The sequence below is a fragment of the Elephas maximus genome, chromosome 18 (assembly GCF_024166365.1).
Source record: "Elephas maximus indicus isolate mEleMax1 chromosome 18, mEleMax1 primary haplotype, whole genome shotgun sequence".
NCBI classification, from domain to species: domain Eukaryota; kingdom Metazoa; phylum Chordata; class Mammalia; order Proboscidea; family Elephantidae; genus Elephas; species Elephas maximus.
In genome coordinates this window covers 35,900,701-35,915,038 of record NC_064836.1, presented here as the reverse complement: position 1 = coordinate 35,915,038, position 14,338 = coordinate 35,900,701, and the positions used below count along the sequence as shown (strand labels likewise).

The 14,338-nt window shown below is 40.8% G+C and overlaps 1 protein-coding gene across 4 annotated transcripts in view; it reads right to left on the bottom strand.

The window, feature by feature from the left end:
* The window catches only part of APP (amyloid beta precursor protein), a 302,781-nt gene that overhangs the window by 109,886 nt on the left and 178,557 nt on the right, over positions 1 to 14,338 (bottom strand). For 2 of the 4 annotated variants that reach the window (XM_049858263.1, XM_049858264.1), the window contains exon 7: positions 8,253 to 8,420. The exons of the other annotated variants lie outside the window; for them this stretch is intronic. In XM_049858263.1, coding sequence (XP_049714220.1) covers positions 8,253 to 8,420 — 168 coding nt within the window. The remainder of the gene's footprint in view (positions 1 to 8,252; positions 8,421 to 14,338) is intronic. 4 annotated transcript variants of the gene reach the window in all.

Here is a 14,338-nt window from a genome sequence, read left to right as displayed (position 1 = left end):
TTACGAACCACACAGTCGAATACCTTTGCATAGTCAATAAAACACAGGTAAACATCCTTCTGGTATTCTCTGCTTTCAGCCAGGATCCATCTGACATCAGCAATGATATCCCTGGTTCCATGTCCTCTTCGGAAACAGGCCTGAATTTCTGGCAGTTCCCTGTCAATATGCTGCTGCAGCCATTTTTGAATGATCTTCAGCAGAATTTGCTTGTGTGTGACATTAATGGCATTGTTCCATAATTTCCACATTTGGTTGGATCACCTTCCTTGGGAATAGGCACAAATATGGATCTCTTCCAGTCAGTTGGCCAGGAAGCTGTCTTCTGTATTTCTTGGCATAGACGAGTGAGCACCTCCAACGCTGCATCTGTTTGTTGAAACATCTCAAGTGATATTCCATCAATTCCTGGAGCCTTGTTTTTTGCCAGTGCCTTCAGAGCAGCTTGGACTTCTTCCTTCAGTACTATCAGTTCCTGATCATATGCTACCTCTTGAAATGGCTGAACATCAACTAATTCTTTTTGGTATAATGACTCTGTGTATTCCTTCCATCTTCTTTTGATGCTTCCTGCGTCATTTAATATTTTCCCCATAGAATCCTTCATTATTGCAACTCAGGGCTTGAATTTTTTCTTCAGTTCTTTCAGCTTGTGAAATGCCAGGAGTGTTCTTTCCTTTTGGTTTTCCATCGCCAGCTCTTTGCACATGTCATTATAATACTTTACTTTGTCTTCTCAAGACGCCCTTTGAAATCTTCTGTTCAGTTCTTTTACTTCTTCAATTCTTCCTTTTGCTTTAGCTGCTCGACACTTGAGAGCAAGTTTCAGAGTCTCCTCTGACATCCATCTTGGTCTTTTCTTTCTTTCCTGTCTTTTCAATGACCTCTTGCTTTCTTCATATATGATGCCCTTGATGTCTGGTCTTCGGTCACTAGTGTTCAATGCATCAAATCTATTCTGTCAGTTTGTCGTATTGTGGGGGCTTGCGTGTTGCTGTGATGCTGGAAGCTATGCCACCGGTATTCAGATACCAGCAGGGTCATCCATGGAGGACAGGTTTCAGCTGAGCTTCCAGACTAAGACAGACTAGGAAGAGGGACCCAGCAGTCTACTTCTGAAAAGCATTAGCCAGTGAAAACCTTATGAATAGCAAAGGAACATTGTCTGATATAGTGCCGGAAGATGAGCCCCCCAGGTTGGAAGGCACTCAAAAGATGACTGGGGAAGAGCTGCCTCCTCGAAGTAGAGTTGACCTTAATGACGTGGATGGAGTAGAGCTTTCGGGACCTTCATTTGCTGATGTGGCACAACTCAAAATGAGAAGAAACAGCTGCAAACATTCATTAATAATCAGAACCTGGAATGTACGAAGCATGAATCTAGGAAAATTGGAAATCGTCAAAAATGAAATGGAACTCATAAACGTGGATATCCTAGGCATTACTGAGCTGAAATGGAGTGGTATTGGCCATTTTGAATCAGACAATCATATAGTCTACTATGCTGGGAGTGACAACTTGAAGAGGAATGGTGTCGCATTCATCGTCAAAGCCATAAACATGATCCCAAGGTATATTCTAGATGCCAAGTAATCTATGGTAAGCCTACTGGCATCTCTACAGATGGTCATTTGTTCTCCAGCATATACTGGGATTTTATGAAGCAAAGAGAAAACGGAGAGAAGAGGACAGGATGGTGCATGGGTGGACCATCCACTTCCAGCCCACGGGCTTACTGGGTCATTCTCTGCTTCCACAGTAGCTTGTATTAGAGCAGAAAAAGTATGTTACCTATAGCTTTCTATAGTCAGAATAGCAATTGCGAGTTCTATTTTAACTTGCAAATACAGGCAGTCCTGGGTTAAGAATAAGTCCTTGGACAACTCCTAGTTGCCCTTTAATGTTATGTAAAATTGCTCTCTCTTTGAAACAACTGAACCAACCCCTACTCGCAACAAATTCTTCATCACAATCACCTTAACTTGCTGCATGTGCAGCTTTTAAATCACTGAAAAAGCTTCAAGCCTTTTCTTGCACCAAAATATGGCTAACTAAGAAGTGTATGAACCTGTTCTGACTTATCTACAAATTCGACTTAAAGACACAGTTAGTAACTGATCTCGTTTGTTACCCAGGGACTGCCTGTACTGAGGTTTAGGATAAAACAAAAACAAATCCATTGCCATCGAGTCGATTCCAACTCATAGCGACTCTATAGGACAGAGCAGAACCACCCCATAGGGTTTTCAAGGAACGCCTAGTAGCTTCAAACTGCTGACCTTCTGGTTAGCAGCTGTAGCACTTAATCACTATGCCACCAGGGTTTCCAGGGTAGTGGTATAAAATTCAGTGTCATAGACACCTGACAAGAATTGGAGGCTACTAACTTTCCAAAACCACGCATGCCCTCAAGTCTATGGAAAGCCTGTCTGTTTATACCAGCCTTGTTATCATCTGTGAATTAGATGTGGAGAAACTACAAGTCTAGACCAGTGGTTCTTGACCAGGGGTGGCTGCTCCCCAGGACATATGTGACAAAATATGGAGACACTTTTAGTTATTACCACTGATGAGGTGCTCTGGCATCTTGTTGGAAGAGGCCAGGAATGCTGTTAAACATCCTACAATGCACTGGACAGGCCCCGCCAAACAGAGCCCAAAATGTCAACAGTGCTGAGGTTGAGACACCCTGTTGTCCGAGCCACACCTCACCGCAGGCGAAGGTGCCAGAGATGGTCACTCATCATTCTCTATGGCCAGATCCTTTCTGGGATTGAATGCCATTAAAGAGTAGACCTGTTTTCCTTTTGAGATGCAATCTGTTGGGGATAATAACATCAGAAAAAATGACCACACTCTCAGATTTGAAACAAACTAATCAATAAGTATATATGTAGTAATTTTACGATTTACAAACACTGCCGTGGGTAGTCTGAATATGAAATTTCTGCATTGAACACAGGGTTCAGGTTGGAAATAACTCAGCTATCATAAGATTTTTCTTTATCCCGAATGAGGAAGTATTTTTTAAATGATTCAAATTCATGAGCTTATGTGTGACATGAAACCTCTAGGCTTCGTATCTTTGTCCCTTCTACTGTGATTTAGAGTCTTATCTTTCGTAACAGGAACAAAAAATCAGTGCCCCTAAAATTGCAACGCTCAAAACTGGTTTTAAAGACAAAGGTCTAGGACCGTGTGATTATAACAAGAAGACTCAGCAGGAAAATTACTGTATTTAAAATGCAGACCATTACACATTTTCACCCTATGTATAATCTTATCAGTTTAACTGAAGAGTCCTTCCTACCTCATTTCACATTTATTATTTGATTAGAAGCCACTCGGACTGAGCAATCTGTAAAACCAACCACCTCTGGGCAAAGAAATATCATCCAATTAGCCTGAAGTTGGTGAAGGAGCAAAGTGCAAGCCCAAGTTGTCAATGAAATGGGCTTGTTCACCTAGTTCAGCTCATGTTTTCCCACCTGAGTCTACTATCTATATTTGACCTCCAGATGACCATGATTTTTTTAATTCAAACATGCAGCTTTGCTATAAATAAGGCCGCTTAGAAGCTCAAGCTATAAATAACTAGAAATTATATGCTCTCTCCAGTCTGTGTGTACTAGCACTGCAAAACCCTTCACTTGCAGTGATTGAATAGTCTCTGCAGGAAGACAAAAAAATATAGCTGCCAAAACCACTTCATCCCCGTAGAATGGAAAGGTGTCAGCATCTCAAATGCACAGAAAGTAGGTGGGAGAAAATGAGTGGGAAAGAGAAAACTGTAAAAGAGACTTTCAAAATATCTGGAAGAGTTGACAATGCAAGTAGGAGTTATGTATCCTTCATGAAAACACATTTATTAAATGATGATGTTCATTTTCATTAATTAAAAATGGAAAAGAGATAATACTTTCATATGCAAAAATGATATAAGATGAAACAAAGAAAAATATTGTTTTATAAAATGGTAGGAATGATTTAATTTATTGATGCATGCTACTTTCATGGCATTCAGGAAAAAAATGATTTTTTTTTTTTAATATTCTTTATCCTTTTGCCACTATTTTCTGTATCCTTAAAATGCACTTCTGTACCTCAAATATAATTTTACTAAACTAGAGAAACATGTCAGAACCAAATGCTTAGCCGTTTGGAGTGTAAAACACAGCCACAGTACCATCAAAGTTTGATACCCGGTTCTGCCAAGTAAGAGTTCAATGGCTTGAGAAAAGTTCACTAAACTCTTTAAGTTTCAGTTTCTCATGTGTACAAAGGAAATGAAAAAAATTTCTACAGAGGGTTTCTGAGAAAAATAAATGATTTGTGAAAATGCTTGTTAAAATGTAGCACACTAAGCAAACTGATGTATTATCAGTCCTATAGTGTGATATACTTTGGACATGTTATCAGGAGGAATCAGTGCCTGGAGAAGGATATTATGCCTGGTGAAGCAGAGGATCAGTGAAAAAGAGGAAGACCCTTACTGAGAAAGATTGACATGGTGGCTATAGCAATGGGCTCAAGCATAACAAGGATCATGGAGATGGTGCAGGACTGGGCAGTGTTTCTTTCTGTTGTATGCAGGGTTGCTATGAGTTGGAGCAGATTCGACAGCACCTAACAAAAAAGTGTGATATCTAGAGCTTTTCCTTAGTCCTTCTGTATCTACCCACTCGCCCTAACTTAAACCGTTTCAGAGAAAAACGCGTTCTCACAACAGCAGTGTGGCAGTAAGAACCAAATCTTTAAAAAGTTATACATAATTTGAGTTAGTGTGAATATCTTGAGAGGCCATCAAAAAAATGAAATCTTTTGTAGAAGTGCATAATTCTCCATCTATAATTTTTTTTGAGCTAACTAATTTTATTAATTTGAGACTAAGTTTTTCAAGATAGTATAAAATCACTATGTAGATAAAAGCTCATTTTAATTATAAGATGTCTAAGCTGAAACGGAAATGGTCTCTTCCAGCAATCACAAACATCAACAGTATACATCATCTCTAACCGAAAACTGGACAAATCATTTTCTGAATATACTCCAAACTTCAAAATGAGTATTTGTGTCTGACATGTCTAAACAAAGCTAGACTAATATGGCAACTGAAATGATCACAAAATATAGGACATCATAAGACCGACAGTGGTTGGTTGCTATAACGGGTCTTTATAGAAAGCACTTTCCCTGCTTCCTGGGGATAAGATCAGAAGCTGGCATCTCTGACCCACCACTGTGCATTCTGGGAGAGGAGGAGGAGGAGGTGGCTCTGGTGTTGAAAAGTGACCTCCCACCTCCTGGGACTTAACAGTTGTCTTAGAGACATACACACACATTAGTCCATGTACTAGAATGCATGCATAATTAATATTTTTCTAGAAAACAAGTCACTTGTGTATATGGCCTCTTGTTAAGTGGTAGCATCTCAGGAGTTTTTAGAAAATAAAATGGTGATGCCAAATAAAACAACAACGTTACATATACAGTATTTTAACAGAACCACATTAAATGAAAAGGAAATTGCTCAGTAATAGGAAAAGCTTAGTCAATGCTCGAAGCCCCAACATCTCAAACTGCCTGGCAAAATTAGGCATAATTCCGAGCAAGGCAGTGGGAATAAACATCTTATTAAAAGGCAGATGTTCAAGAAACACAGACCATGCAAAGAAGGTGGTGATGCTGGGGTCCTAATCCAGCCATGCAATACACTTCTTCCCTTCTCCCTCCTCCCAGTGAATCTTGGGGAAGAGGTTCCCAGGTAGTCTTGAGTAAATTTTGGGACACTATGGAGAAAATAAGAGAACATAACTAAAGACAAAAATAGAAACATGGGGATGATGGCCGAGACTCATGTGATTCCACTGACCATCGTCCCCCCCCCCCAAAAAAACAGTGAAAAAGCAAAAAAAATTATTGAATTAAAAACCAAACAAAAAAACATATCCTAAAGTTTGGCCCATCCACAAAACTAAGGCAAACATACGCTGTATTTGTGCAAGAGATTAAGGTCTCAGAAATGCTGGACATTCCGTCTCTGATAGTACATCCAGATAACCTGTTAGATGATTTTGTTGTTCCTATTCTCCATGCTTAGTGCCAAGTACCACCCATTCTCATCAATCCACTTCCCACAACATCTCCATTTGTTTCCCCCATTCATAGGGCAGGCTCCGGCTCTCAGCTCCAGCTCTTGGCTCCAGCTTTCTTTTGAAGCTGTACTCTCCACTTATATGTCTGCCCTTCTGACTCACCTTTGGCCTCTTGCCTTTACTTTCTTGATGATCTTCTATAATCTAGCCCCTCTAAAACTAAGTACTGACCATCCTCTCCACTTCTTCCTGTTGTGAGCATCGACCTTCACCAAGTCTCTCAGCAAAATGTGTGCTACCCAGGGCACTTCCACAGGCTCCATATGACCTGTATGGCTCACGGCTTGCTCATAGTTCAAGTCAAATCAAACTGATCAAGGATGTGTGTGCGTGAAGTCATTTCTAGCTCTTCAGGCAAACTTACCACTATTAATTTTTTGTTTTTTAATCTTTCTTATTACAAAAAATAACATACTATTCCAGAAAATAAATCCACCTCTGGAGAAAGGAGATAAAATTTGAAAATATGCCAGGAAACCTTTCACGCAGCAAAACCAGTTAGAATCATTCTAACAAAAGCCCTTTGTTGCAGAGACTCCGGGCAGTAGAATCCCCCATTGTGTTCCCCATTACCTGACCTAATTAATATCTTTGTTTGAAACTAAAGAAAGGAGTCTTTGAGCTACAAGCTGCAATCATGCAAAGGGAGCCAGATTAGAACCCCTTGGGGTTACCAGTTCTCACACCTGTGGTCACACAAGACAGAAAGGGAGTTAATCACACACACACACACACACACACGAACACCTGTCTTCCAACATCAGGCAGGAGACCAACAGGAATTCTTCCATTAGATCCCACTTAGATACTGGGCTCCTTCACCTGTGCAAGTCCTTCTGTAGTTCTACTTAATTCTATGATTGGGCTGGAAAACAATTCGTATAATCCCTAGGAATCTTGGGCAGGAACTGATGGCTGTTTCCCTCATAAGAGCAAGGCAGAGAGTCAATGGAGTCTCTCAAAACAGGAAATAACACAAATATTGAGTTTAATGTGTAACTTGGAAAACTGAATAATTATTTCTTGAGGACTTCAAACTTGCTACTCATGATAACGTCAAAATAATAACATTGGAAATTTAACTTGGAGGGGTATCAGCAAGAGCAGGAGTCCCATAAACCTGGTGCACTGCCTCCTGAGAACTTGATTCATGATCATCATGATTTCATAGATTTAGCCCTAAAGTTATGAGCAACTTAAAGTTTGAAAGAAAATGCTTTAAAAATTATATTCCCGGCTCCTAATGTCACTGAAGTTTTCTAACATTAAGAATTTTCTCCTAACTATTTCCAAGAGAAGAAACGAAAACTTGGCATTGCAAATGTCTGCATGGGAGCTGAGTGGGGACAAGGGCATGTCCACAGCCTGGCATCTGAGGTGCATGTACTCAATTCAATCAATCCCCGCACCCCCAACCACAATAAACCAAACCAAACCCGTTGCCGTCAAGTCAATTCTGGCTGATAGTGACCCTACAGGACAGAGTAGAACCGCCCCATAGGGTTTCCAAGGAGCAGCTGGTGGATTTGAACTGCCAACCTTTTGGTTAGCAGTTGAGCTCTTAACCACTGCATCACCAGGGCTCCCCAACCACAATAAAAGACACATATTATGAAACAACTTAAAGGTATTCACTGCAGTAATACACCACCTTGTCAATGCAACTGAAGCTTCATCTGCCAGGTTTCCAGGAGCAGACTTTACTCGCACATGTAGTGCACATGCATAAACACGAACACACATGTACACAGACACACGTGTAGGTATACATTTGCAAGAACGGCAGCAGGAGACAAGACAGCAACCCCGGCTTTGTTTAAAGAGAAGGACTCAAAGGACCCTATAGATGGCAAGACGCATCTACCACAGCTACTAAAAGAACACACCCACAGCCATGCTTTATTAGAAAAAGACAGAGATATGGGCTCATGATTGAACAGACTGCAGAGGCTCCGAGCAGTTAAAGAGGAGGACAGAAATGTGTTAGTGGTAGCAACAGACCCACTGCCCAGACCCAGGAAAACCAATCTGTTACAGAGAGCAGAGTCAGTGGCTAGAGAGACGAAAGGTGGCCAGGCTTGAGGAAGGTCCACTTACTGACGCTGCCACAGACCGCCATGCAGTACTCCTCTGTGTCAAAGTTGTTTCGGTTGCCGCCACATCCGCCGTAAAAGAATGGGGCACACTTCCCTTCAGTCACATCAAAGTACCAGCGGGAGATCATGGCTCGGCAGGGCCCCGTCTCGGCTTGTTCTGAGCACACCTCTAGTCAGAGGAGACGTGGGAACCACATTTAGCATGAAGAAGGCACTGGCTGGCTGTTCACGTACACACATGTGCTAGGCAGCATCTACTAAACATTCCCCGTGGACTCGTACTACCCACCAAGACTCCAAAATTACATCTTGAACAAAACAGTGCACTCTAATCGGGTTAATGAGTGTCGGTCTCAGCAGTAATCAAAGGATTCCACCTCCAGGTGAAAAGATCTCTTAGCTGTTTTTAGATTAATATTAAATGACAGACGGTGTCTGCACATCGAAACATTTCTTCACTATTAAAAAAGTAATAAACTTGGCATTTAAAATAACTTCAAACAAGTCGACTCTGAGTGTGAAAGGATTATTTTGGTTGTGATGGCAGAAGTTCATCTCTCATTCACATCTGACAGCTTTCTGTAATAAATGATTGCCTTGACTCAAGTATAAAATTAATTACATTTATTTTGAATATGACCCAGTTTTTGAAGAGAGACCAACTGAGTGGCCACTACATCAGAAAACACATGTGACATCTTTAAATGTGGCTATTATATTAAATCATATCAACTCAAAAGGTAACTTTTATTTGTATGTTTATCTGATCCTTGGACAATAACGTTGCAAACAATAAATCTGCCAACACATACCGAGGATTGTTTTACATTAGAACAAATCTTACCTGTTGTGTGCCTTGCCACCCTCCCCAAATCCACAAGATTTGCTTCATAATCTCCAATAGACTCAAAGCCCAATTTCCCTTGTAAGGTTATTGTGATTGGAATTGGAAGTCTACCTCCCATGTATGTTCTGTTTCTGTGGGAAGGGCAACTGCAGCCCTGATGCTCCCTTTGGCTTCACGCCCTGCCCCCGCTCAGCCTATGGCGAGCTGGTGAGGACCTGGCACGCATGGATGTCTTGCTTATTCTTAGTTTTCCTAATACATTAGGGGAAAGCACTCTTCTAACCAAGATGTGGAAATCCTGGTGGTGCAGTAGTTAAGAGCTACATCTGCTAACCAGAATTTCAGCAGTTTGAACCCACCAGCTGCTCCTTGGAAACCCTATGGGGCAGTTCTACTTGGTCCTATAGGGTCACTATGAGTCGAATCCACTCGATGGCAATGGGTTTGGTTTTTCTGTTTTGTTTTAACTGAGACATAAACCATGCATAATCCAGAGTTTCCAAATTGGGAATATTCAATAGATTGATCCTAGTCAGCCACTCAAGGACAAAGATCCACAATGCGGATGTAAAAATGAGAATTATCATTTTATTCCCTACCCCCACCCCCACCCCATGCACACTAGTCATTGCTCTTTCCAACTGAGGCAACGAGGTGGTAGCATAGCTAGAAGCTGCTGCTGTCATTATGACATCAACAGAGCAAAGACAGTCAACATGGAGTCCAGAAGATGAGTGTCAAACACTCCGCAAGAGAAGTGTCCTGTGTAACAGATACCTAAGATTACTCTAGTTCTCTTTGTACTTTTTAGATGGAAACATTTGACAACAGGTGAAACAAGCTCAATGTCACCTGCCACTAATACTGCTGCTTTGAAAGTCTATACTCACCAAGCCACTGTGTGCTTTTCATTGGGTGTTTGCAGAGAAGGTTGAAATATGATGAAAATCTACTGACCCGCTGACACACGTATACCATCCACTTGACAGTTTTACCTATCCCTCAAAATTAAAAGATTAGGACTATGACTTCTAAAGGGCAAGTTAGATTGTACCCTAATCACTTCTGAGTTTCTGACAAAACAGCTTCTGGGTTGCAGAGCTGAAAGCCATGCTCAGATGTGGGGTTTCTGCCAAGCACTGCCAGCCCACAAGGCCCTCAAGAGTCAGCCGTCTCCACTCCTGGATCTTATCTTTCCTGTCTCAGGTCTAACAAACACCAACAGGTTGGCTTTTCTTTCCTCCGTTTCTCCCTTACCATTCATGCAACGTGCTCGTTTGTGTTCCTTAGATGTGAAAATCCTCATTTTCATGAATCTGACCCACAGGCTGTGCTAATTCCAAGCAGACTACAAGGCAGCTGTGTTTCCTGAACTTACTCTGTGGGTGGAGTTGGCAGCGGAGTTGCGAGCAGCATGGTAACTACTACATCAAAGGAGGCAAAGAATTCCTCCATCCTACAGCATGGCCCTAAGTCTTGTTAGTTCAGAGCCCTGGGGCAAAATTCACTATGTCTCAACAACTCAGGGTGAGCCCCACGTCTTATACCTCTCAGAGCACCCAGTATGTGTCTCCTGACGCAGACTCCATAGAACACACCACAGCTATGCAGGGCTAAGATGTCTTTCATTATGATCTTTCCTGTGTACTAATAAGTGCTAGGATTTTGGGTTGTTACAAGGTAAGGAGTGAAACAAAATAGTGACAATCAAAGGAGATAATCCAAGACAGGTATGCGCCCTTGTGTGTGACCTAGTACAGTAACGATTTCTTATAAAGGCAAAAGTCAAGAATGCAGTGGCATTCCAATACATTATCATTTTCCTATGCCACCAGCAAAACATAATGGTACATTCATTTTTATTTTTCTTCTGCCTCATTCTAAAATGGCTCTGAAACCATTTGTTACGCCTAATTTGTAGAAACCAGGCCAAACGAGTCCCAATCAACAATAAAAAGCATTCAGGACTCAAAATCCATTTATATGTCAATAAAGTAAATGATGAACCCATAGTTCTTACTGGGGTCTTCAGCTCTAAGAATCTTGCCGCCATCACTCTGAAAGAAACAGTGAGATAATCTCCACTTTGGGGTTATTTGGTGAGTTCTCCTGTCCTTGCCAGGGCTGTTGGTACTGCTGACATTAAATAACCCCAAGTAGTTTTATGACTTTGGTGTAGTCCACATGAGCACCATGTGCAACAGCAATCAATTCCTACGGGTACTCATATACAAAAGGATATTTGAGATAATAAGATCAAAAATGTGTGTAATAGTACTTGATAATTTGATGTCAAATATATAATGCATTGAGGAGATATACATGAGCCAGGGAGAACAGGGTTAAGAATGTGGTTTTGTCACTTTTCATAAAAGACAGCCACCCCATCCAACTGGTTCTGAGTGGCTGACATAGAAGAGGGCATCCCAGTTTCCCTGTGCCACTGAATGCAAAGACAGTCCTTCTCTTAACATGTAACCCTCTGTCCTGGTGAAAAGGTTATCTCATTACACTTCCTCCAATTGTCAGAACATAAGCGTTTGATTCTCTGACCTATTTCTCTAATCCTTCATCATCTATCACACGGCATCTATCATCGCTCTCCTTTAAGACTATGACTAGACCCATTTGCAAAGGAGAATGAAGAAAACAAATAAGATTAGTGCAAGGGACTAATGGACCACAACTACCACAGCCTCTACCAGGCTGAGTCCAGCACAACTAGACAGCGCCCGGCTACCACCACTGACTGCTCTGACAAGGATCACTACAGAGGGTCCCAGACAGAGCTGGAGAAAAATGTAGAACAAAATTCTAACTCACACACACACAAAAATGACCAGACTTAATGGTCTGATGGAGGCTGGAAAAACTCAGTATGCCCCGTGGACACCCTTTTAATTCAGTGCTCAAGTCACTCGTGAGGCTCACCCTTCAGCCAAAGATTAGATAGGCCTATAAAACATACAATAACACAAGTAGTTCAAACATGTATACGAGGCTAAATGGGCACACCAGCCCAAAAGCAAAGATGAGAAGTCAGGAAGGGACAGGAAAGCTGGACAAAATGGAAATGGGGAACCAGAGGTCGAGAAGGGGAGAGTGTTGACACATCGTGGGGCTGGGAACCAATGTCACAAAACAATTTGTGTATTAATTATATAATGAGAAACTAATTTGCTCTGTAAACATTCACCTAAAGCACAATTAAAAAAAAAAAAAAAAGACTGGGGCTAGAAATCAACTTGCTAAAGCCGTCAAGAGGATTTCTGCGGTTGAGGGCGGGGGTAGGGGGGAGGGAACTTTGTTGAGAATGAACCATTTATTGTCTCTCACTCATGACTATATTCCTACTCTACTCTAGGACACGGAAGCATTTGCCTCTCTGAACTATTTCTCTAATCCTTCACCATTCCAGAAAAACTGGCCTTGTAGTTGAAAAGAGAACCTTTGCTTAGTCTGGGAGAAGTGGGAGTAGTGAGGTCAGCAGTAGGGCCCACCCATTACCCACTCTTGTCAAGTCGATTCCGACTCATAGCAACCCTATAGGACAGAGTAGAACTGCCCCACAGGGTTTCCAAGAAGCAGTTGGTGGATTCGAACTACCAACTTTTTGGTTACCAGCCAAGCTCTTTAACCACTGTGCCACCAGGGCTCCAGCAGTTCAGCAGTGTTATGCAAATCCTTTACACCAGGTATGGATAAGTGTACAAGGGATGGCAATGGCTGTCAGAAGGGAACATCCAGAGGAAGGGCAGGCACTGGAGCACATACTTGGGCTAATGAAGTATTAGGGATCAATGTCAATTTCATGACTGAGATTGGGGGGACTTCACTGACGGATATATGGGATAGCTCTCTGTACTGATTCTTTCAGCTGCCATGGGAATCTACAATTATCTCAAAAGTAAAAAAGAAAAAAATGTCCCACATCATAAAAAAAGTACAAGTGGAATTTTGGGGGCTTAATTTGCCTTAGAATTCAGATCTTGCTCGTTCCTAGACTCTCTTAACCCTTCACAGTAACTCCCCCAAAGGGCTGCAAAGCTCAGACTGAGAAACTTTAAATCCTTTTCTAGCAACGAGAAATCACCGGAAGATTTAGCCAATCGAGATTCTAACCAAGGAGAGGAGCTTTAAAGCATTAAGTCTTGAAATATATCGTGTGTAAGCTGATTCAGGGGGGTAAAAAAAGAAAAAATCAAAGATTTTTAAACGCTTTAATTTACATGATTAAAAATATCTATTAATAGAAAAAAGTTATTGCATCCTAACCTACATAAACCACTAAAAAAAAATGCTGTTCAAAAATCCGTTTCATATTAGCTACCATTATCACTTAGTGGAAATTCTACAGTTTCATTCACTAAATATAGTGTGTAGAAAATAGCCTTTGTATACGACTATCATCCCAAATAGGACTCATGTGAAAGTTAAGATTGCATCTTCTTTTTCTCATCTTCCTTCTCGTCTCAAAATTGAAAATAATAAATGGAAAGACTAACATTTTTAAATTATTTCCTAAACTTAGCTTTTGAATTTCAATACACCTTCATTTTTATTCAAAGTAAAAATTATGAATAATGAGGAAGGAGAAAATTCACCCAGAAAAATAGAAGCACAAATATCTCTCAGAGAAAGTTTTAAGTTGGAGAGAAACATAGGCATAGACTTACACAGGCATCTCAGGAAAGATAACCTTTGCTTGTTCATATTTAATTTTTGAAACTTTTAGATAGCCAATATCTTTCCTAATATTCATTTAGCTGAATGTTACTGGAGGGAAAGGCTTCTCTCTTCTTTTGGAAAGTTCTATTCACCCGCAAGACAAGAGACCATTTAATAAACTGAAATGATGGGGCACACAAAGCTGTATGAGACTTTATGTGCTTCTAACCAGGCTCCATTCATTTTAAGTTTTGTAGGGTCACCCCTTGGCTGAGATCTAGGCTGGATTCACCACTAAATTCCATTTTTAAATGTCAATATGATGCAAATACAACAGAGAAGCCAAGCCAGAGTTCCCTGCACTATACAACAATTATATAACTTACTGTTTAAAAATAAATAAAAAAATCTTAACCACAAAAAAAAAACTCTTAGTGGGTAACTTAAAGTGGAGCAAAATATTTTGTGAACAACCAAAGTTAGGAAGCTAATTTTATAATGTTTTAAAAATTCAGCATGAAGACAATTATGAAATTGACAAGTAGGTTAGGGAGAAAAATCCTTGTTTTTAA